This window comes from Rhinatrema bivittatum, chromosome 3 (genome assembly GCF_901001135.1).
Source record: "Rhinatrema bivittatum chromosome 3, aRhiBiv1.1, whole genome shotgun sequence".
Classification (NCBI taxonomy): domain Eukaryota; kingdom Metazoa; phylum Chordata; class Amphibia; order Gymnophiona; family Rhinatrematidae; genus Rhinatrema; species Rhinatrema bivittatum.
In genome coordinates this window covers 594664618-594686286 of record NC_042617.1, presented here as the reverse complement: position 1 = coordinate 594686286, position 21669 = coordinate 594664618, and the positions used below count along the sequence as shown (strand labels likewise).

General features: G+C 44.9%; 1 protein-coding gene across 2 annotated transcripts in view; it reads right to left on the bottom strand.

The window, feature by feature from the left end:
• The window catches only part of LOC115088446 (TRPM8 channel-associated factor homolog), a 98684-nt gene that overhangs the window by 15901 nt on the left and 61114 nt on the right, over positions 1-21669 (bottom strand). For both annotated transcript variants that reach the window (XM_029596728.1, XM_029596727.1), the window contains 2 exons: positions 16265-16478; positions 10748-10987 (listed from right to left, as the gene is read on the bottom strand). In XM_029596728.1, the coding sequence (XP_029452588.1) occupies positions 10748-10987; positions 16265-16478 (454 nt within the window). The remainder of the gene's footprint in view (positions 1-10747; positions 10988-16264; positions 16479-21669) is intronic.

Here is a 21669-nt window from a genome sequence, read left to right as displayed (position 1 = left end):
GAGATCCACCCAGGAAATGGAGGCAGCCTCTAATCGCCGGGGTACAAGCTCCTCCGGGAAGTCCGATTGGTCGAGACTGCCCCCTAACTCCGGGGTAGCCCCTGGGGAACTGTCCACAAATCGTGGTTGAGACTGGTCCTGGCCCGAGGGTCGCACGGCCCCCTCACATTGGGCACACCGAAAATCTGGCTCCTCCCTGCACGTGGCCCTAAGGTGGCATGCAGAGCAGAGGCCAAGGGCTGCAATGCCTGCTGAGGACTCCGCAGTGTTCTGATCCATTGAACAATAGGCGCTAAAGAATAATATGCGGCCGCAATAGGCGCTTAATACAACAGGCGCTCAATAATCATATGCGGCAGCAATAGGCGCTTAATACAACAGGCGCTCAATAATCATATGCGGCAGCAATAGGCGCTTAATACAACAGGCGCTCAATAATCATATGCGGCAGCAATAGGCGCTTTATACAACAGGCGCTCAATAATCATATGCGGCAGCAATAGGCGCTTTAATACAACAGGCGCTCAATAATAGTATGCGGCAGCAATAGGCGCTTAATACAACAGGCGCTCAATAATAATATGCGGCAGCAATAGGCGCTTAATACAACAGGCACTCAACGTGTGTACCGCAACAGGTGGCCCAAGCACCAAGAAGCGGTTAGTCATATACGCTCAATTTGCAGTCAGTAGGTATTCAGTAAGAAGCACTCAGCAATATGCTCTCAATGTGCATTCAATAAGCTTTCAGTAATAAGCGCCCAGCAATATGCTCTCAATGTGCATTCAATAAGCTTTCAGTAATACGCTCAGCAATATGCTCGCAATGTGCATTCAATAAGCTTTCAGCAATGAGTGGGCAGCAATATGCTCTCAATGAGCATTCATTAAGCATTCAGCAATGAGTGTCAACAAGATAAGAAAAAAAAAAAAATTAAAGTAGTCTTGGAAAAGCACGCTCAACTAGCGTGCAGGCACTCCAAACTGCTTTGGAGACGGAAATTACTGAATAGCTACACTTCCTGTGGGGATATATACGCCCCCGTGCTGACGTCAGATCCGTCTCCAACTGCTAGCACGCGGATACTATCCCATTTGTACTGAGTCCATCTGGCTACACGCCAGGAAATTGGGGTTTTCTTATCAATTTTCATGAAACTTCTGGGGAGCAATCATCACAACAACAAAGAGCTCCAAGGTACTTAGACTGTGGCAAAGTGGCACCAAAGTGGCATGAATAGCCTAAGGCACTGTAAAGGTGCAAAGGGGTACCAGAAGTGGCAAGAGTGCTTTAACAGAGGCACAAAGCAGCAGTGAGAATGTCAAAAACACACCACAGCTTCAAAACAGAGCACCAATAGCAGATGCATGAACCATCGAAGGCAGCACGACAGGCAAAGCGGCAAGACAAGTGGCATTGACATCCCAACAGCACAATGAAGGGGGAACATAGCAAGCAGATAGACTAGCACCAACACATGAGGAACCATGAGAGTGGCAAGAATACCACAAGGAGTTAAGTGAGTCATCTGGTGTATGGCAGCAAAGCAGAATGGCAGAAAGCTGATAGGGGCAAGACAGGCTGGCAGAGTGGAGGTAGTCTGGTCCCTGTGGTTTTGATAGGGGAAAGACAGGCTGGCCCAGTGCGAGAGGTTCCCTTTCCTTTGTGCAGGGAAGGACTCCCTGGAACGGGTTCACCTCTAGAGTTGGGTTTGTACCCGGTGTTTACATTGGCGTCTAGTGATATCCTTGGCGTCTAGTGAATTCCGACTGTACTTACGCACTTCAGCTGATGACAAAGGAACTGGAAGAGCTCTCAGAAATAAGAATACTGCTACTCAAGTCCAATCTGCAATATCAACCTATGTTGACTTTGTACCATAGAGGTCAAACACTTTTAGGAACACAATGCCTGGACTGACAGGCACAGCAATCGAGGTCAAACACTGGTAGGACACAAGGCCTGGATGAACAGGCACAGCTATTGAGGTCAAACACTGGTAGGAATACAGGCCTGGATGGACAGGGATAGTAATTTTTTTTTTTTTTAATTTATTTATTTTCTTATTTTAAATACGTTTCCAGCACCTTCATAGTTGATTACACTCAGGTACTGTAGGTATTTCCCTATCCCCAGAGGGCATGCAATCTAAGTGGAAACCCTTGTAGGACACAAGGCCTGGATGAACAGGCACAGCAATCGAGGTCAAACACTGGTAGGAACACAAGGCCTGGATGAACAGGCACAGCAATCGAGGTCAAAGACTTTTAGGAACACAATGCTTGGACTGACAGGCATAGCAATCGAGGTCAAACACTTTAGGAAACACAAGGCCTGGATGAAACAGGCACAGCAATCGAGGTCAAAGACTTTTAGGAACACAAGGCCTGGATGAACAGGCGCAGCAATCTAGGTCAAAGACTTTTAGGAACACAAGGCCTGGATGAACAGGCACAGCAAACGAGGTCAAACACTGGTAGGAACACAAGGCCTAGATGAACAGGCACAGCAATCGAGTTCAAACACTTTTAGGAACACAAGGCCTGGATGAACAGGCATAGCATTTGAGGTCAAACACCAGTAGGAACACAAGGCCTGGATGAACAGGCACAGCAATTGAGGTCAAACACCGGTAGGAACACAAGGTCTGGATGAACAGGCACAGCAATCGAGGTCAAACACTTTTAGGAACACAAGGCCTGGATGAACAGGCGCAGCAATCGAGGTCAAACACTTTTAGGAACACAAGGCCTGGATGAACAGGCACAGCAATCGAGGTCAAACACTGGTAGGAACACAAGGCCTGGATGAACAGGCACAGCAATCGAGTTCAAACACTTTTAGGAACACAAGGCCTGGATGAACAGGCATAGCATTTGAGGTCAAACACCAGTAGGAACACAAGGCCTGGATGAACAGGCACAGCAATTGAGGTCAAACACCGGTAGGAACACAAGGTCTGGATGAACAGGCACAGCAATCGAGGTCAAACACTTTTAGGAACACAAAGCCTGGATGAACAGGCGCAGCAGTCGAGGACAGAGGTCAATCCCACCTAGGGACACAAGGCCTGGACTGACAGGCATAGCAATTGAGGTCAAACACCGGTAGGAACACAAGGCCTGGATGAACAGGCACAGCTATCGAGGTCAAACACTGGTAGGAACACAAGGCCTGCACAATAGATGGTCAGGCACAGCGATTCATGTCAGGAACATGTGCTGCAGTGCTTACATTATCTGGAGCATAGGAGGCAATTGGAGCTGCTGCAAGACTTTGAATAGCTTTTATTCATCTTGCCATTCACAGGGAAATTTGGAAAGCCAAGCAAAGGCAGGTTTACTTTCAAAAACACTAGCATTTCCATCAACTCTGGTGTCAGCCTTGAGCGGTGAGGGCTCATGATATCCCCTGTCATTGAAAAGACGTGTTCACTGGGTACACTGGTTGGTGGACATGACAGATATTGCTGAGCCACTTTGGCTAGGTGTGGCCAGACAGTGGACTTGTGTGCCCAATATGCCAGCGGATCTGTCTGCATTTTCTCTATCGGCTCTGAGAGATACCGTGTCACTGACAGCTGTGCTGCTGTCTCCTCCTGTGCTTGGGAGGGCTCAGAGTCACTCAATCCAGCTACTTTCTCTGTCGCCCGGTGCACAACTCATGAATCTTTATGGCCAACATGCCTTGGCATTCTGACGTGGAGGAGGAGGTACTATCTGTCACTGACACAGGGCTGCTTCTGCCTGGGCTAGCAGCACAACTCTGACGTGCCTGCTGTTTTCCACCTCTGCTTCAAGCCTAATCTGTCTCCGCCTAGGGCGTTCCTGTTCACGGACCTTTGCTAACAGCAGCTCCTTCACAAATGACAGACAATTGGTCTGTAGGGCGAGTTTACCTTTCACACGGGGATCACAGACAGAGGCGAGCATGTATGTGCGGTCGTCTGTTAAAGGCCTTAATCTGTCTTTCACCTGCTGCTGCAAAACGTCCAGACACTGCAACACCTCAGCAGTCATTCCCTCTTCCCGTTTAAGGCCTCCAAATGTTCATCCAGGAATTTAACTATAGGGATGATGTCAGCCAAGGTGGCACTTCTGGAACTCAGCTCCTCCATGACATCCTTGAAGGGCTGCAGGATTTTTACCAGCTGACTCATGACTAACCAATCATGATGCCCTAGGGGATTCTGCACACCTATGTCTATTGTACCAGAAAGTTCATGAAGGGTTATCTGCATCTCCAGTAACCTCTCCAGCATCATAAAGGTGGAATTCCACTGGGTGGCAATGTCTTGAATGAGACGCTTGTGAGGCATCTCCAAATCAGTCTGCTTTTGTCGGAGAACCTGCCCCGCCTTGACACTTCTGTGGAAGTGTGCTGCTATGTTCCTGCACTTCTGTATTAACCTATGCAGATATTCATTCTCCTTGTCATTGGACTCCAAGCCCAGAGCTGACTTCACTACCAGGTGCAGAGTGTGTGCAAAACATCGGATGTTCTTAAACCACCCATCACTTATTGCCTTAACCATGTTTGCACCATTGTCTGTGACAAAGAACCCTGCCTGCGTTTTCCTGTCTCGCTGGTGTAGTTGCCAGCCCTCCAGCATCTTTCTGATGCATGCTAGAATATTGGCTGCAGTATGGGCCTGGTCCGTCAGGTGGGTGTGCAGTAAAGCCCACCTCCACCCTGATACTTCTTCAGTAATAGAGCTGCTGGCTGCCCCTTCCTCTGCCATGTCCCACCAGTGTGCTGTCAGAGAGAGGTAAGAGTGTGCAGCATTCATGGCTGTCCAATATCACAGGTGAAATGCACTCTTCCGTCTGCCTTACCTAGCAGTGCTTGCAAGCGACTGCGACACTGCTTGTACAGGCTGGGGATGACCTTTCTACTAAATGTGGTTCTGCACGGGATTTTGTAATTTGGTTGTACGACCTTCAAAAAAACGCTTGAAACCCGCATTCTGCACTAGCTGCAAGGGCTGGTCATCAAGGGCAATCATTTCCCCAATGCTCCTGGTTACAACTTTTGAAGCTGCCTGCCTCCTACCCCGGGATAGCGTTACCGCACTCCACCCCATTTCCTCCATGGTGGTTTGTCGCTTCTGCCACATGTCAGGGGGTTGATGGCGTGCCGCCTGACTGCTAGAAGGGTATGAGGGCGTGGGCAGACTCTGCTGCTTTCCTACCACTGCACACTGATTGGAAGGGGTTCCCCGACTAGAACTGCCACCATCCTCAGATGGCAGTAATCTTGTTGGGTGTTGCCTCTTCATATGATGGTTCATGCCAAAATTAGATAGATGTCCCATTTGCTTGCCTCTGCTAATATCCCTGGCACAGTAATTACACCGAGCATAACGCGGGTCTTCCGTCACTTTAAAGTGTTTCCAAATCGGAGATGTCTTTCGTGATCCTCCCCTCTCTAACACCTTGGGGGTGGATGCTAGCACTGGAGTTGAGGTAGTGGGTGTACCCTGAGAAGCAATGCCAGAGGGGGCACCAATCACCCTCTGTCCCCGTACTGACTGCTCTTCCTCCTCCTCGATATCACTGTCATCTCTCCCCTGCTGCACAATTCTGGAGGCTAAGACAGGACTAACTGATTCTACCGAAGATTCGTCAGCTATTACGTCTTCCATATCTGATGAGAATCCCACCCAAGAAGATCTTCATCTGAATCAGAAGCTAACAGTGACTGTGCTACCTTGTGAACAGCTAAGTGTTAGTCGAGACTTCTGCCCCCCTGCTGCTTTTGTGTGTCTACATTTTGTCTGGTATGACTCTGCCTCCCCTTCCCTCTCCTCCAAAATTACAGGGCCAGAAAACAAGTGGTGGCAATGGCGATGTATCATGGTCAGATTTCGTTTTTTTTGGCATGGAACTGCCATCTCCTACAAAGAGTTTAGATTGCGACAGTTGCCTTTTTAGCTGTACTGGTGGTGTTGCACTAGTGTCTTTTAGGGTGCTTCCTCTGCCAGTCCCAATAAGTCGATTGCATCTCTCTTTCCCTGACATTATGGATTTTATGTCACTGAGTGATAACACTGCCCACTGGCCCACAATAATAATGTTCAGTCTGTTTAAAATGCCCACTGCCCACTGTCACACTGCCTGCCTGGCTGTGCACTAATGTGTGTGGAGTGCACACAGAACTAGCTTGCTTTAAGCACAAAAGAGGCAGAGAACTCCCCGGGCACTTGACTGCACAGACCCACTCAATGACAATGTTCAGTCTGTTTAAAATGCCCACTGCACTGACAGACTAAGTAATTGGAATTTAATAAAGCAGGAATTTTTGTCACTCCAGAAAAATGGATGACATTGAAAATAATATCTTCTCCAAGCCAGCCCAACACCCTCAATGGTAAATGGTGGTCAGTGCTAGGTGACCTAGCACAGTCAACTTCTCTTCTCAGTCAGAGATGAGTATGACCAAAATAAACTGCTTGAAAGAAACAGGAATACTAGTGACTGTAGCTGACCCCTGGCACTACAGCAAGACAAGGAATATTTTTCTTTCCTTTGCTAGCCTGGTATCTCTTCTCTATCAGTTCTGCTTTCCTGCCTGCCTGCCTCTTCCACCCAGCCCAGCCCACCTCCCCACAGAATCGCTGGAAATAACTGCGTGCCTCCTCGTGCTGCTGTTTATATACTGCTGGCTCGTCACTAAAATCCACAGAGAGCACTGAATGACAGCGCGATTGGCTGCATTCAGTGCTGCTCAAAAATGTCAGCGCAGATACGCTGCGTTCCGGTATCCATGCCGACCTGTCCGACCCTTTCCTGTGAGTCACTGCAACTCACAGGAAAGGGTCAGACAGGTTGGCATGGTTACTGCAAGGGCACCGCCATTTTGTAATCCTGGGTACTAGCTCGCAGCTAATGGTGGTGAGGAAAAGTGCGCGCCTTGTGGCGCGCTGAATAAAACAGAAATCTGTTTTATACATGGGGAGTCGCGATGCGTTTCGCCTCCCCATGTATTTATTATTTTATTTTATTTAAATTCTTTTAATATACCGATGCTCAAGATCAGGTCTTATCGTACCGGTTTACAATAAACTAGGGGGAACCAGTTAACAATGAAAGCAAAAAAGTTACATTATAACAGGGAAGTGGAACTAGGCTTGTTAGCAAAAGGATAGGATAAACAATTTCTAACTGGAGAGAAGAGGGCATATAAGCAGGAGAAAGTGCTTACAAGGTAGGAATTATATACAAAGTGCAGCATTTGAATTATATACGAATTTACATTGTGTATACTATTAAGCATGTTTTATCAAAGTGCAATTTTGATAAACATTGATAAAGTATTTAACAGATAGCAAAAAATAAGTTGCAGATTACAAATTCGTGGAAAACAGATGCACACCTCTAATGGTAAACTGCTCACTATCTCAAGGAATCTTCCCGGACATACTCAAAATTGCCACCCTCAAACCCCTTCTTAAGAAAGCAAATCTGGATCCTAGAGAACCCAACAACTTCCGACCTATTTCCAATCTACCTTTTCTAGCAAAGATCATAGAAAAAATAGTCAACACCCAATTATTAGAATACCTGGAAGATCACAACATTCTCCAGTCATCGCAATATGGATTTCGCAAAGCGCTAAGCACCGAATCCCTCCTCATCTCCCTCACAGACCATCTCATCATGGGTATGGACTCCGGGCACTCCTTCCTTCTAATACTCCTAGACATCTCGGCAGCATTTGACACGGTGAATCATTCCACTCTCCTTAAACGAATTTCGGACATCGGGATAACAGGTACGGCTTTCAAATGGTTCGACTCCTTTCTCACGAGCAGAGGCTACAAAGTAAAGATCAACAACAAGGAATCTCTGCTCATCAACACCACAAGAGGTGTTCCACAGGGCTCCTCTGTCTCCTACTCTATTCAACCTATACCTTCTCCCCTTTTGCCAGCTGCTTACGAATCTTTAACTCAAACACTATCTCTACACCGACGATGTCCAAATCCTGATCCCTATAACCAAATCCCTCACAAAAACACTGAAATTCTGGGACAAATGCCTCCAAGTAATCAACAACCTCCTTACCACCTTAAACCTTGTGCTCAACACGTCCAAGACAGAAATGCTCCTAATATCTCTCAACCACAAAGATAGCCTACACTCAAGTCACACCAACACCCTGGTCAACCAAGCAAGAGACCTCGGAGTTATAATTGATAACCAGCTAAATCTAAAAAAGTTCATCACCACACAACCAAAGACAGCTTCTTCAAACTTCAGGTATTAAAAAGACTCAAACCGCTTGTATTTTCAAGACTTCAGATCGGTACTCCAGGCTATTATATTCTCCAAAGTAGATTACTGCAATCCCATTCTGCAAGGCCTTCCCACTTCCTCCACCAAACCGCTTCAGATGCTACAAAATTCGGCCGCCAGAATTTTAACAAACTCCAATAGAAGAGACCACATCTCACCTATCTTGAAAAACCTACATTGGCTCCCAGTAAACTTCAGAATTCTACACAAGTGTCTCACCATCATCCATAAAGCTATCTACAACAAAAAACCCATCGATCTACACACTCACTCACGCTACACTTCTCATCCAGACCCATCAGAGAAGCATACAAAGGTACGCTACACACACCATTACATCATTACATCATTACGTTCCAGTAATGATGTAAGGAAATAAATGCTAAATCATGTTACAAGTTACCACGAGGTTGGCTCCTTGCCCCTCACATATTCTCTTGTATATTGCACTTTATCTTCGTTTTCCCCTTTCTTGTTTCCTACTCCCAGTTTAAGGCATCCTTGTTATAATGTAACTTTATACTCCTTCAATTTGTCTCTTGTTGTTTGGTTTGGTTACAGTTACTGCATTGTTTGATGTAAACAGAGTTGATTTGATTTGTATCAAGAAAATCGGTATATAAAAGCCTTAAATAAATAAATTAATTAATCAATCAGTCCTAAGTTTTATGAACTAATACTATTTTAGTCAGGAACATTTGATAGTCTACAGCCCTAAGTATAGGAGACTAAGTACTAGAGATGTGAATCGTGTGATCGATCGTCTTAACGATCGATTTCGGCTGGGGGGGGGAGGGAATCTGATAGTCACGGTTTTGTTTTTTTAAATATCGTGTAAATCATAAATCGGGGGAGGGCGGGAAAACCGGCACACTAAAACATCCCTAAAACCCACCCCGACCCTTTAAAATAAATCCCCCACCCTCCCGAACCCCCCCAAAATGCCTTAAATTACCTGGGGTCCAGAGGGGGGGGTCCCGGTGTGATCTTTTACTCTCGGGCCTCCGGTGCGTTGTAGAAATGGCGCCGGCACCATTTTGTTTTTTGTCCCCCGACGTCAGGAGCGTAGGAGATCACTCCCGGACCCCCGCAGGACCCCCAGGGACTTTTGGCCAGCTTGGGGAGGCCTCCTGACCCCCCCAAGCTGGGGGGGTCAGGAGGCGTTGTAGAAATGGCGCCTCCGGCGCCATTTCTACAATGCACCGGAGGCCCGAGAGTAAAAGATCACACCGGGACCCCCCCCTGGACCCCAGGTAATTTAAGGCATTTGGGGGGGGTTCAGGAGGGTGGGGGATTTATTTTAAAGGGTCGGGGTGGGTTTTAGGGTTGTTTTAGTGTGCCGGTATTCCCGCCCTCCCCCTTCCCCTCCCCCCGATTTTTGATGATAAATCGGGGGAATTGCTATTACGTATCGCCTCTAATGATTTTTGATGATTTAAAATATATCGGACGATATTTTAAATAGTCAAAAAACGATTCACCTCCCTACTAAGTACACATTTGATAATATTCAGTCCTGAGTACAAGTGATTATTATAGTCCTATGTATGATTAGATATTATTTATTTCTGAGACTAGATATTATTTATTTCTATGGTAGCCATGACTTTGGCTTTTCCTCCTCCCAGTTCTAGTGCCCCTGTTTTATTGTAACTTTCATTCACTTTTTCTCTCTTCGCCTATTGTTCACGTTGATGTTAATGTTATTGCACAGATGTTTATTGTAAACCGACACGATATGATTGGTATCATGAGTGTCGGTATAAAAAAGCCCTAAATAAATAAATAAATAATGGAGTGATATAGAGGCATTATGACATTTTCCGTTTTATTAACCATTCCCTTCCTAATAATTCCTAACATTCTATTTGCTTTTTTGACTGCTGCAGCACACTGAGCCGACGATTTTAAAGTATTATCCACTATGAATCCTAGATCTTTTTCCTGGATGGTAGCTCCTAATATGGAACCTAACATCGTGTAACTACAGCAAGGGTTATTTTTCCCTATATGCAACACCTTGTACTTGTCCACATTAAATTTCATCTGCCATTTGGATGCCCAATCTTCCAGTCTTGCAAGGTCCTCCTGTAATGTATCACAGTCTGCTTGTGATTTAACTAGTCTGAATAATTTTGTATCATCCGCAAATTTGATAACCTCACTCATTGTATTCCTTTCCAGATCATTTATATATATATTGAAAAGCTCTGGTCCAAGTACAAATCCATGAGGCACTCTACTGTTTACCCTTTTCCACTGAGAAAATTGACCATTTAATCCTACTCTCTGTTTCCTGTCTTTTAACCAGTTTGTAATCCACGAAAGGACATCGCCTCCTATTCCATGAATTTTTAGTTTTCTTAGAAGCCTCTCATGAGGGACTTTGTCAAACGCCTTCTGAAAATCCAAATACACTACATCTACCGGTTCACCTTTATCATACTCACCAAGAGATATCTGAACATCAGCTATAATCCTCTCCTGGCGTTGGAAAGGCGCTGGAATAGCAGCCAGTTCACAAATGGCTCTCATGATTCTGTCCCAGAAGGCGAGCAAGTCCTCAGGGTTCTCAAGGGTGCGCACGCTCTCAGATGAAACAGTGAAAATGATGCTCTCGCTAGCGAGCTCTGCCCATGGAGCTGGGTAATGGCGGATGGTTTTTAGCCAGTTAGACAGATTGGTCTTTCCTGTAGCATTGTGGAAAAATAAATCAGAGCCTATAGTGTCATATAAATAGGTAAGTTAAGCAAGAAGACAGCAAAGATAGTTTCATAATGTGCATGCTTTTAAGTATGGGGAAAAGGGGGTGTGGTTACATAAGGAAATGAAAGGTACACCTAGCGGTTTCATGTCGAAATCACCAAGCATACTGTTTGGTGCATACCTTGTGGCTGTTACAATGCAGGCACAAAAGAAAATATGTGGTGTGTGTGTGTGAGAGAGAGAAAGAGAGTGTGAGTGTGAGTGTGTGTGTGTGTGTGTGAGGGTAAGAGAGTGTGTGAGAGCGAGTGTGTGTGTGTGTGTGAGAGAGTGTGTGTGTGTGTGTGGGTAAGAGAGTGTGTGAGAGAGTGTGTGTGTGTGAGAGGGTAAGAGAGTGTGTGAGAGCGAGTGTGTGTGTGTGTGTGAGAGAGTGTGTGTGTGTGTGTGTGGGTAAGAGAGTGTGTGAGAGCTAGTGTGTGTGTGTGTCAGCCAGATTCTCAAAGGGAAACAAAGTTCCCAAGGACCTTCAACCACTAGGGGGAGCCAGAAAATACACCCAGTGTATATTAGGTAATTTATGGAACTGTTCAGCATAAGAATTGGGATATATTGGGGAACACAAGAGAAGCAGTTTAAAGATGATTTTCAATTATTACAATTGACAAATACATATTATTTCACCTAACAAGTGACTAAGAGTAAATAAACTGAAGGTTAAGCCCCAGAAAACCGAGATATTATGGGTAAGACACCCTCTATTTCTTTTCTGCTCTTCTTTTATCTTTAGAAGGAATTAATTTGCCAGTGAAATCCAAGGTTTTCATCTTGGGGATTATGTTCAACTCTGAACTCACTTTTCAAGATCAGATCTCTAGAGTTGTGCGATCTTGCTTTGCTCATCTCCATGTTATTTATAATTTGTGTTCTTACCTTGTCAGAAAGTGTTATTTTTCTTTTCTTATGTGTTGTATATGTTTTATAAATAGTCTGTTATATGTATTGATGTTTTTATTGATTGTGCTTGCCCAAAGCTTCTTAAGAACATAAGAACATGCCATACTGGGTCAGACCAAGGGTCCATCAAGCCAAGTATCCTATTTCCAACAGTGGCCAATCCAAGTCACAAGAACCTGGCAAGTACCCAAACATTAAATAAATCTCAAGCTACTATTGCTTATTACTTAATAGCAATTTATGAATTACGACAAGTGAAGTAATCAAATTTGCAGATGATACAAAACGGTTCAGAGTAGTTACATCACAAGCAGATTGTGATAAATTGCAGGAAGACCTTGTGAGGCTGGAAAGTTGGGCATCAAAATGGCAGATGAAATTTGATGTGGATAAGTGCAAGGTGATGTATATAGGGAAAAATAACCCATGCTATAGTTACACAATTTTATTTATTTATTTATTTTTGGTTTTTATATACCAATCTTCCTGCATTAGATACAAATCAAACCGGTTTACAAAGAACGTAAAACTTGCCTGTAGGCTATACATTGAACCTTGAACATTAACCTTGAAAGAACCTGGAACAACAAATTGAATTATGAAACAATACAGTCACAATAAGCAATTGATTCCATTAAATTGGTCTTAGATATTATTAGGTTGAAGCAGAAGATATGAAGTGAAAAAGATAGGAGAAAAAAGGGAGGAGAAAGGCAGAATAATACCAAAGGGTAATAGGAGTGCTCTTCAAGGGAAATAAATTAGAGAAAAAAGAAAAGTAAAATATGAAAGCAGAAATAAAACAAGCCTATCTTGAGGTGAGGAAAGAACAGAGATATGTAGCGAAAAGAGGAGAAAAAATGTTAGGTTCCATATTAGGTGCCACAACCCAAGAAAGAGATCTAGGCGTCATAGTGATTAACACATTGAAATCATCGGTTCAGTGTGCTGCGGCAGTCAAAAAAGCAAACAGAATGTTGGGAATTATTAGAAAGGGAATGGTGAATAAAACGGAAAATGTCATAATGCCTCTGTATCGCTCCATGGTGAGACCGCACCTTGAATACTGTGTACAATTCTGGTCGCCGCATCTCAAAAAAGATATAATTGCAATGGAGAAGGTACAGAGAAGGGCTACCAAAATGATAAGGGGAATGGAACAACTCCCCTATGAGGAAAGACTAAAGAGGTTAGGACTTTTCAGCTTGGAGAAGAGACGGCTGAGGGGGGATATGATAGAGGTGTTTAAAATCATGAGAGGTCTAGAACGGGTAGATGTGAATTGGTTTTTTTTCTTTCGGATAGTAGAAAGACTAGGGGCACTCCATGAAGTTAGCATGGGGCACATTTAAAACTGATCGGAGAAAGTTCTTTTTCACTCAACACACAATTAACCTCTGGAATTTGTTGCCAGAAGATGTGGTTAGTGCAGTTAGTATAGCTGTGTTTAAAAAAGGATTGGATAAGTTCTTGGTGCTATTAATTAAGTTGACTTAGATAATAACCACCGCTTTTATTAGCAACTGTAACATGGAATAGACTTAGTTTTTGGGGTACTTGCCAGGTTCTTATGGCCTGGATTGGCCACTGTTGGAAACAGGATGCTGGGCTTGATGGACCCTTGGTCTGACCCAGCATGGCTTGTTCTTATGTTCTTATTGTCTAGGAAATTATCAAACTTTTTTAAACCCATTACCTAACTGCTGTAACCACATCCTCTGGCAATGAATTCCAGAGCTTAACTATTGGCTGAGTGAAAACGAATTTTCTTCAATTTGTTTTAAATGAGCTACTTTCTAACTTATTTCTAGAGAGTAAATAACTGATTCACATTAAATTGTTCAAGTCTTTTCATGATTTTCTAGACCTCTATCATAAGAACATAAGAATTGCCATACTGGGTCAGTCCAAATGTCCATCAAGTCAATATCCTGTTTCCAACAGTGGCCAATCCAGGCTACAAGTACCTGGTAAGTAGCCAAACACTAAGTAGATCACATACTCCACTGCCAGCAATAGCAGTGGCTTCTTCCCAATCAACCCGATCAATAGCGTTCAGTGGGCTTCTCTTCCAAGAACCTATCCAACCATGGAGGGATACAGAGGCTTCCCTTCCCAATAATTTCCAACATTCTGTTTGCTTTTTTGTCTGCTGCAGCACACTGAGCTGACAATTTTAAAGTATTATCCACTATGATGCCTAGATCTTTTTCCTGGGTGGTAGCTCCTAATAGGATCCTAACATCGTGTAACTACAGCATGGATTCTTTTTCCCTATATGCAACACCTTGCACTAGTCAATATTAAATTTCATCTGCCATTTGAATGCCCAATCTTCCAGTCTCACAAGGTCCTCCTGCAATTTATCACAATCTGTTATTTTAACTACATTGAATAATTTTGTATCTTCTGCAAATTTGATAACCTCACTCGTCGTATTCCTTTCCAGATCATTTATATAAATATATTGAAAAGCACCGGTCCAAGTACAAATCCCTGAGGGACTCTACTGTTTAAACCTTTTTCCACTGAGAAAATTGACCATTTAATCCTACTCTCTGTTTCCTGTATTTTTAACTACTCTGTAATCCACGAAAGGACATCGCCTCCTATCCTATGACTTTTTAGTTTTCTTAGAAGCCTCTTATGAGGGACTTTGTCAAACGCCTTCTGAAGATCCAAATACACTACATCTACCGGTTCACCTTTATCCACATGTTTTTAACCCCTTCAAAAAATGAAGCAGATTTGTGAGCAAGACTTCCCATAGGTAAATCCATGCTGACTGTATTCCATTAAACCATGTCTTTCTATATGTTCTGTGATTTTGATCTTTAAAATAGTTTCCACTATTTTTCCCAGATCTGAAGTCAGGTTCAGTGGTCTATAGTTTCCCAGATCGCCCCTGGAGCCCTTTTTAAATATTGGAGTTAAAGTGGCCACCCTCCAGTCTTCAGGTGCAATGATTTTAATGATAATTTACAATTTTTAACTAATAGATCAGAAATTTCATTTTTGAGTTCCTTTATTATCCTGGGATGCATACCATCTGGTCCAGGTAATTTGCTACTCCTTAATTTCTCAATCTGGCCTACTACATCTTCCAGGTTCACAGTGATTTCGTTCAGTTCATCTGACTCATCATCCTTGAAAACCACCTCCGGAACTGGTATCTCCCCAACATCCTCATTAGTAAACCCAGAAACAAGAATTAATTTAGTCTTTCTGCAATGGCCTTATCTTCCCTAAGAGCCCCTTTAACCCCTCAGTCATCTAATGGTCCAACCGACTCCCTCACAGGTTTCTTGCTTCGGATATATTTTTAAAAAATTGTATTATGAGTTTTTGCCTCTACGGCCAACTTCATTTCAAATTCTGTCTTCGCCTGCCTTACCAATGTTTTACACTTAATTTGACAATGCTTATGCTTTTCTTTTTCCTATTTTCTTCAGATGGATCCTTCTTCAAATTTTTGAAGAATTTTTTTTTGGCTAAAATAGCCTCTTTCACCTCACCTCATCTTTTAACCATGCCTTCCTTCCCCCTTTCTTAATGATTGGAATACATCTGGACTGCACTTCAAAGATTGTATTTTTAAACAAGGTCCATGTCTGTTGCACACATTTTACCTTTGTAGCTGCACCTTTCTTTTTTTTTTTTTTTTTTTAACTATTGTTGTCATTTTATCAAAGTTTGCCTTTTGAAAGTTTAGTGCTAGAGCTGTATATTTACATATTTTCCCCTTCCATTCATTAATTCAGATTTGATCATGTTATGATCACTACTGCTTAGCAGCCCTACCACCGTTACCTCTCTCATAAAATCCTTCGCACCACTGAGAATTAGATCTAAAATTGCTCCTTCTCTTGTCGGTTCCTGAACCAATTGCTCTATCAAATTGTCATTTATTCCATCCAGACACTTTTCTTGCATGTCTTGATGTTTCACTTACCCAGCCAATATTGGGGTAATTGAAGTCTCCCATTATTACTGCACTACCAATTTGGTTAGCTTCCCTGGTTTCTCTTAGCATTTCACTGTCCGTCTCACCATCTTGACCAGGTGGATGGTAGTATACTCCTATCACTATAGTCTTCCCCGACACACATGGGATTTCTACCCATAAAGATTTGATTGTGCATTTAATCTCATGCAGGAGGGGCAGTTTTATAAATGCAATAAATATAAAAATGCATACATATTGTATGTCATGGACATTTTTCTAATACTTTATACTAAACAGAAGGCACAACTTTCTCTGATGTTCTTCTACTATCTGGGAAGGTCAGTGGGTATTACACAATACATACCATGTTTAAAATAAGGAGCGTGCATTGCCCCTTCTACAGATATGGTGACTTTGCCAAGATGACAGCCAGAGGGTACTATGATGTAAAGGAGACCTCCCCACAGACTGGAGATGGACATCTTCTCTTGTTTCACAGGAAACCTCCGTATAATCACAGGGGCACGACAGAATTTTTTAGCATTGCTGAGGTTATCAGAATGACAGCCAATTTGTACCTGAAAAATAGACATCTTTTCTTAGCTGCCAAGTTGGGCAAGCACAGCTTTTTAAGATTTCATACACACAAAATAGTAACCCTGCAACAGAATTTTTTATTAGATCATCAAATATCTTGATGGAAAGCAGAAATAGCTATTACCCTCCATTGGGAAAATAATTTGCAACATAATGTCTTGTGTATAATAAATATAATACTGTATAATGCTCAGTATGTTTTTCTGTTTGGTTCATAATACCAAACAATATGGTGACCATTCCAGATTAACATCTCTTAATTGTCAGATGTCAAATACAGGAAAACACACACTGAGCATTGTAATCCATTTGCCACTGAGTGTGCAAAAAAGAGATATGGGCCATGATTGCATGGTGTGGAAGGAGCCCACAGTGTGGCCTCTGACTGAGGTTCACATGAGGTGGCCTCTGACTGAGGACTGACGTAATAACTAGGCTAAGTGAGTTGGAAGTGTTACAATCCCAGGTCCCAAAAGGCCCGTCCTCACCTCTCGACACCTGACTCAGGCCTTGGTCAGTCTTGTCCCGGCAGTGCCCACTGGACCCCGTTGCGGCCCTGTCACGTCCCGGCTCCCCAGCTCGGCTCAGGCCGGCCCCTCAGCTCCTCCGATGCGGAGGGATGCCGTTGTCTCAACCTCCGCGTGAGCTGCCTCCCAGCCACGGCAAGGGATGCCGCCATGCTGCCTCATCTGGTCCCAGTCCCTAGGCGCATGTGCACCACTGACCCAGGTTTAAAGGGCAGCAGCGGGAAACCTTCCCGCGGCCCCTAGTGATGACATTGCAAACCCCGAGTATTTAAGGCAAGCCCTGACACGCAGAGCTTGCCTTAGCAACGGGTCTCCTTGCTCGAGTTCCTGAAGTTGCTGTTCCAGTTCTCCTGTTCCTGCTGCCTGTTTCTCACTGGACTGGACCTGACCTCGCTTACCGCTGCCTGCCTCAGACCTTGGACCAGACCTGACCTCGCTCACCGCTGCCTGCCTCTGACCTCAGACTGGACCTGACCTCGCTTGCTGCTACTTGCCTCTGATCTCCTGGATCAATTCCGGCTACACTCTCTGACTAGCCTGGCCTACCGGACTGAAACAGTGCTGCTCATAGTATCAGGCCTCCTGCCTCTCTCTCTTCTGATTGCCACCGTGCTCTCTCACCTACTTCCTGGGATCATCCACGCAGCTGGCCTTGGTACCCAAGGGCTCAACCTGCAAGGAATTGGGCTGGTAGTGGCAAAGCTCCAGCTGGCCTCTGCTTCCCATCCAGCCTCACCACCCGATGGTGGGGACCCGAGGGGTCCACGGGGACCCCGTGGACCTTTTGGCGCCAACACCACCTTGGGCCAAAGGTCCACGGATGCAACAGGTTGCCAAGGCCATGGACTCGGCTGAGGCATCTGCCTTACAGGCTATTCCAGGCCTGGCACTCAAGATCCAGCAGCAACAGCAGTACCTTGAGGCTCTGGCATCTTCCACTGAGTGGCTCAATGCTCGTCTCGACGCCAGTCATGGTCCCGCTGCGCCACCCGCGGCTCCCAGCCTCCCGGCGCAGCCATCTCCTCCGAGGTCTCACCTCTTGCTGCAAGCCCTGCCTCGCTTCAGTGGTGACCCCTGCACAGTGCCGAAGGTTCATTAACCAATGTTACATGCACTTCATGCTCCAAGCCGCAGCTCTCCCAGAGGCAATGACAAAAGCTACCTTTATCCTCTCACGACTTGAGGGCAGGGCTCTATCTTGGGCCTCACTGCTCTGGGAGCGCTCTGACGCCCTCCTCCAAGACCTGCCTCTCTTCGTTGCTGATTTTATTTATTTATTTAAAAGTATTTATGTACCGTTTTTCAAATGTATGTTTTGTCAAAACGGTTTACAAAAAGTAGTATAAAATAAAAGAGAGGTTAGAAAATAAAAAAGAATAAAAATTACACAAAATTGGTATAATAAACAATAAAAGTGAAAAGTTTTATAAAATAAAGGGTCTTAATAGAGAAAGAAAACTTGTGCCATCATTTACCCTATAAAATAAGGGAGGGGGGGGAATGGGAGGGGGGGAGTGAATAAGTATCTGGAAAGGGAGGGAGGGGGAATAGGTTTTGTAGTGTTATAATAGCTCAAGGAGAAGGAAAAAATGCTAAAGAAGGGGGGGAGGAAGGATTGCGTAATTATTGTTGCGTATTTGATGAAGTATTGAATGCTAATTGAAACAGATGTGTTTTCAGAGATTTTTTTAAAGTGGAGTGGATTTGATAATAGACAGAGTGGATTCTGTAATGAGTTCCAGAGGGAGGGTCTTGCTACAGAGAACGCTCTCCTTCTGGTAATGTCTAGTCTTGCCAATCGTGGTGATGGAATGTCTAATAGATTTTGTGTTAGTGATCTTAAATGTCGAATGGGTTTGTAGATACGGAGCATAGAACAGAGCCAAGTAGAAGAAGAGTTATGTATTAAGCCGTGAATGATAGTAAGTACTTTATATTGTGTCCTGAATTTTATGGGTAGCCAATGAAGGGATTGCAAAGTTGGTGTGATGTGATTTCAAAGAGTGACGCCGGATAAGATGCAAGCTGCGCTGTTTTGGACTAGATGTAAAGAATGAATTGTGGAATCAGGTAAGCCTAGGTAAAGGGCATTGCAATAATCCAGACCAGAAAAAATTAGTGACTGTAGAATAGTTTCGGAAATCATGATGAAAAAGTAGAGGGCGGAGATGATTTAAGAGCTGTAATTTGTAAAATGATTTTCTAGTCCGTGAGGAAATGTGTGGTTCATTGATAAATCCGTGTTTATGATACTCCTAGATTTGTAGCTTAATGTGATATCGGGATCGACACACCATTTGTTACCAGATGTGAAGGTGGACCAATTGAGGAATCTGAAATAGAAGTTAAATGGAGGGATCTCAGTTTTTGACGGATTCAATTTTAAATGATTGTGTGAGAAGCCATGAATTAATAGTAGATAGATAAAGAGAGACCATAGATACCTTCAACGAACTGAGAAGGACCGTGAATGCCAGCTACGATCTTCTGCATCTCCGCCAGGGTTGATGACCTCTCCACGACTATGTGATAAATATCTGTACACTGCCTCCAATCTGGCTTGGCAAGAGGACTGCCTTCGCCCCATCTTTCTGGATGGGCTATCCGGCCCACTAAAAGACAAACTCGCCGTCGTGAGTGCCCGACTCCCTGGAGGGGCTAATCGACCTAGCTGGTCGAATTGATCATCAGGCCCAAGAACACAGGCCATGAGCTGTGGGCCCATCCGTCAGCCCCTTTCTGAAAACATCCCTGCTGGGCTTCACCAGGGAAGGGACCCCTGCCCAGGACTTCTAACATCGGACTACCAAAGAGCCCATGCAGCTGGGCAGAGGCAAATTATCCCTGAAGAGCACCTTCGCAGGAGACAGTTGAGGCTCTGTCTATATTGCAGGGCCGGGGGGTATCATCTGACCAAATGCCCAGTCTGTCCGGGAAACTCCCTGGCCTAGAGCCAGCAGGGGGCCCTGACCCTAGGCACAGCCAATCCGCCCTTGCAGGCTGTCACTTCCGGCCAAACTCTCTTGCTAGTCCTGGGTCAACTCTGGGGCTGGTGGGAACTTCTTGTGGGAAAAACCTGGTGCATCATCTACAAATCCCCATCAGGACATGTGAGGTACCACCCTGTCCCATCGCTTCCATACAAGGTACCCTCTCTGCAAGGGAGGATAACCTGGGTCATGGTACCCATCCAACTGCAGATCGGCGCCCTTCACCAGAAGAGAACAAGTTTTACATTCTGGAAAATACATCCACCCAGTGGTCCTGGGTCTGCCATGGCTCCAACGCCACTCTCCCCAATTCGACTGGGATGCTTGCAGCTTTCTGAGTGGGGTCCTCATTGCCAAGAATCCTGTTTGCAGCCTGTCGCTCCCATGGAAGGTTCTCTGTCCTCTCTCTCCCTTGCCACTGCAACCCCTGGGATACCTGCACCTCACTCCCAACAACACCAACGTCTTCTCTAAACAAAAGGCCAACATTCTATCACCCTTGCGGAAATTCGACTGCATCATCGAGCTCTTGCCTGGGATCTCGTAATGCCCTTCGGCCTTTGTAATGCCACGGCAGTCTTCCAATGAATGATGAATGAAATATTCTGGGACTTGCTCTACTCTAAAGTGCTAGTCTAGCTGGATGACATCCTGATCTACTCCCGGGACCTGCAGACACACTGCGGGGATGTACACCAGGTTCTTCAACATCTCCGGGACCATCACCTATATGCCAAACTGGACAAATGCATTTTGCATTTTTGAAAAGCCTAGCCTCCCCTTCCTCGGCTATATAGTGTTCAGGGACAACTTCGCAATGGATCCTGACAAGCTTTTAGTCCATCGAAGATTGGTCTCAGCCCTCTGGCCTGTGGCACTCCAATGCTTCCTGGGGTTCGCCAACTACTACCGCCAGTTCATTGCTCACTATTCGGTTACTGCGGCGCCCCTCACAGCCTTCACCAAGAAGGGTGCAGATCCAAAGACCTGGGACTCCAGAGGCCAACCTCGGCCTTTTCAGATACTGAAAGAGGCCTTTCTTAAAAGACCCTGTCTGCAACACCCAGACCCCAACTGAAAATCTTGTCAAAGTAGATGCCTCCTCGGTGGGAGTTGGCGCCATCTTCAGCTAGTGCTCTCCCCAAGAGCAAAACTCCATCCATGCTCATTTATTCCACAAGTTCTCTTCCACCGAAAGCAATTACGGAGTCGGTGATCGCAAGTTACTGGCCATCAAGCTGGCCCTGGAAGAATGCCGTCCCTGGTCGCGAGGGATTTGCAACACTGGTTTGTTGTTTATACCGACCACAAGAACCTCGAGCACTTGAAGCAGGCCCAGCACCTCAATGCCAGGCAAGCCCGCTGGTCACTCTTCTTCTCCCACTTCAACTTTGAGCTCAGATATTTGCCCTGGAGACCAAAAATCTACTAGCAGATGCCAGAAGATGCACCCAACACTCCTCAGCGTATCATCAACACCGCTCACATCCACTTACTTGCCTCCACTCCGGTTCCCGTAGGGGAAATGGTAGTTCCCTGCCAACTCTGCACAAAGGTACTCCAATGGGCCCACGATGCCCGACTCACCAGGCACCTCGGGCAGGGATCCAGTGGTATTATTGGTGGCTCAACATGATCCAGGATGCCCGTGCCTA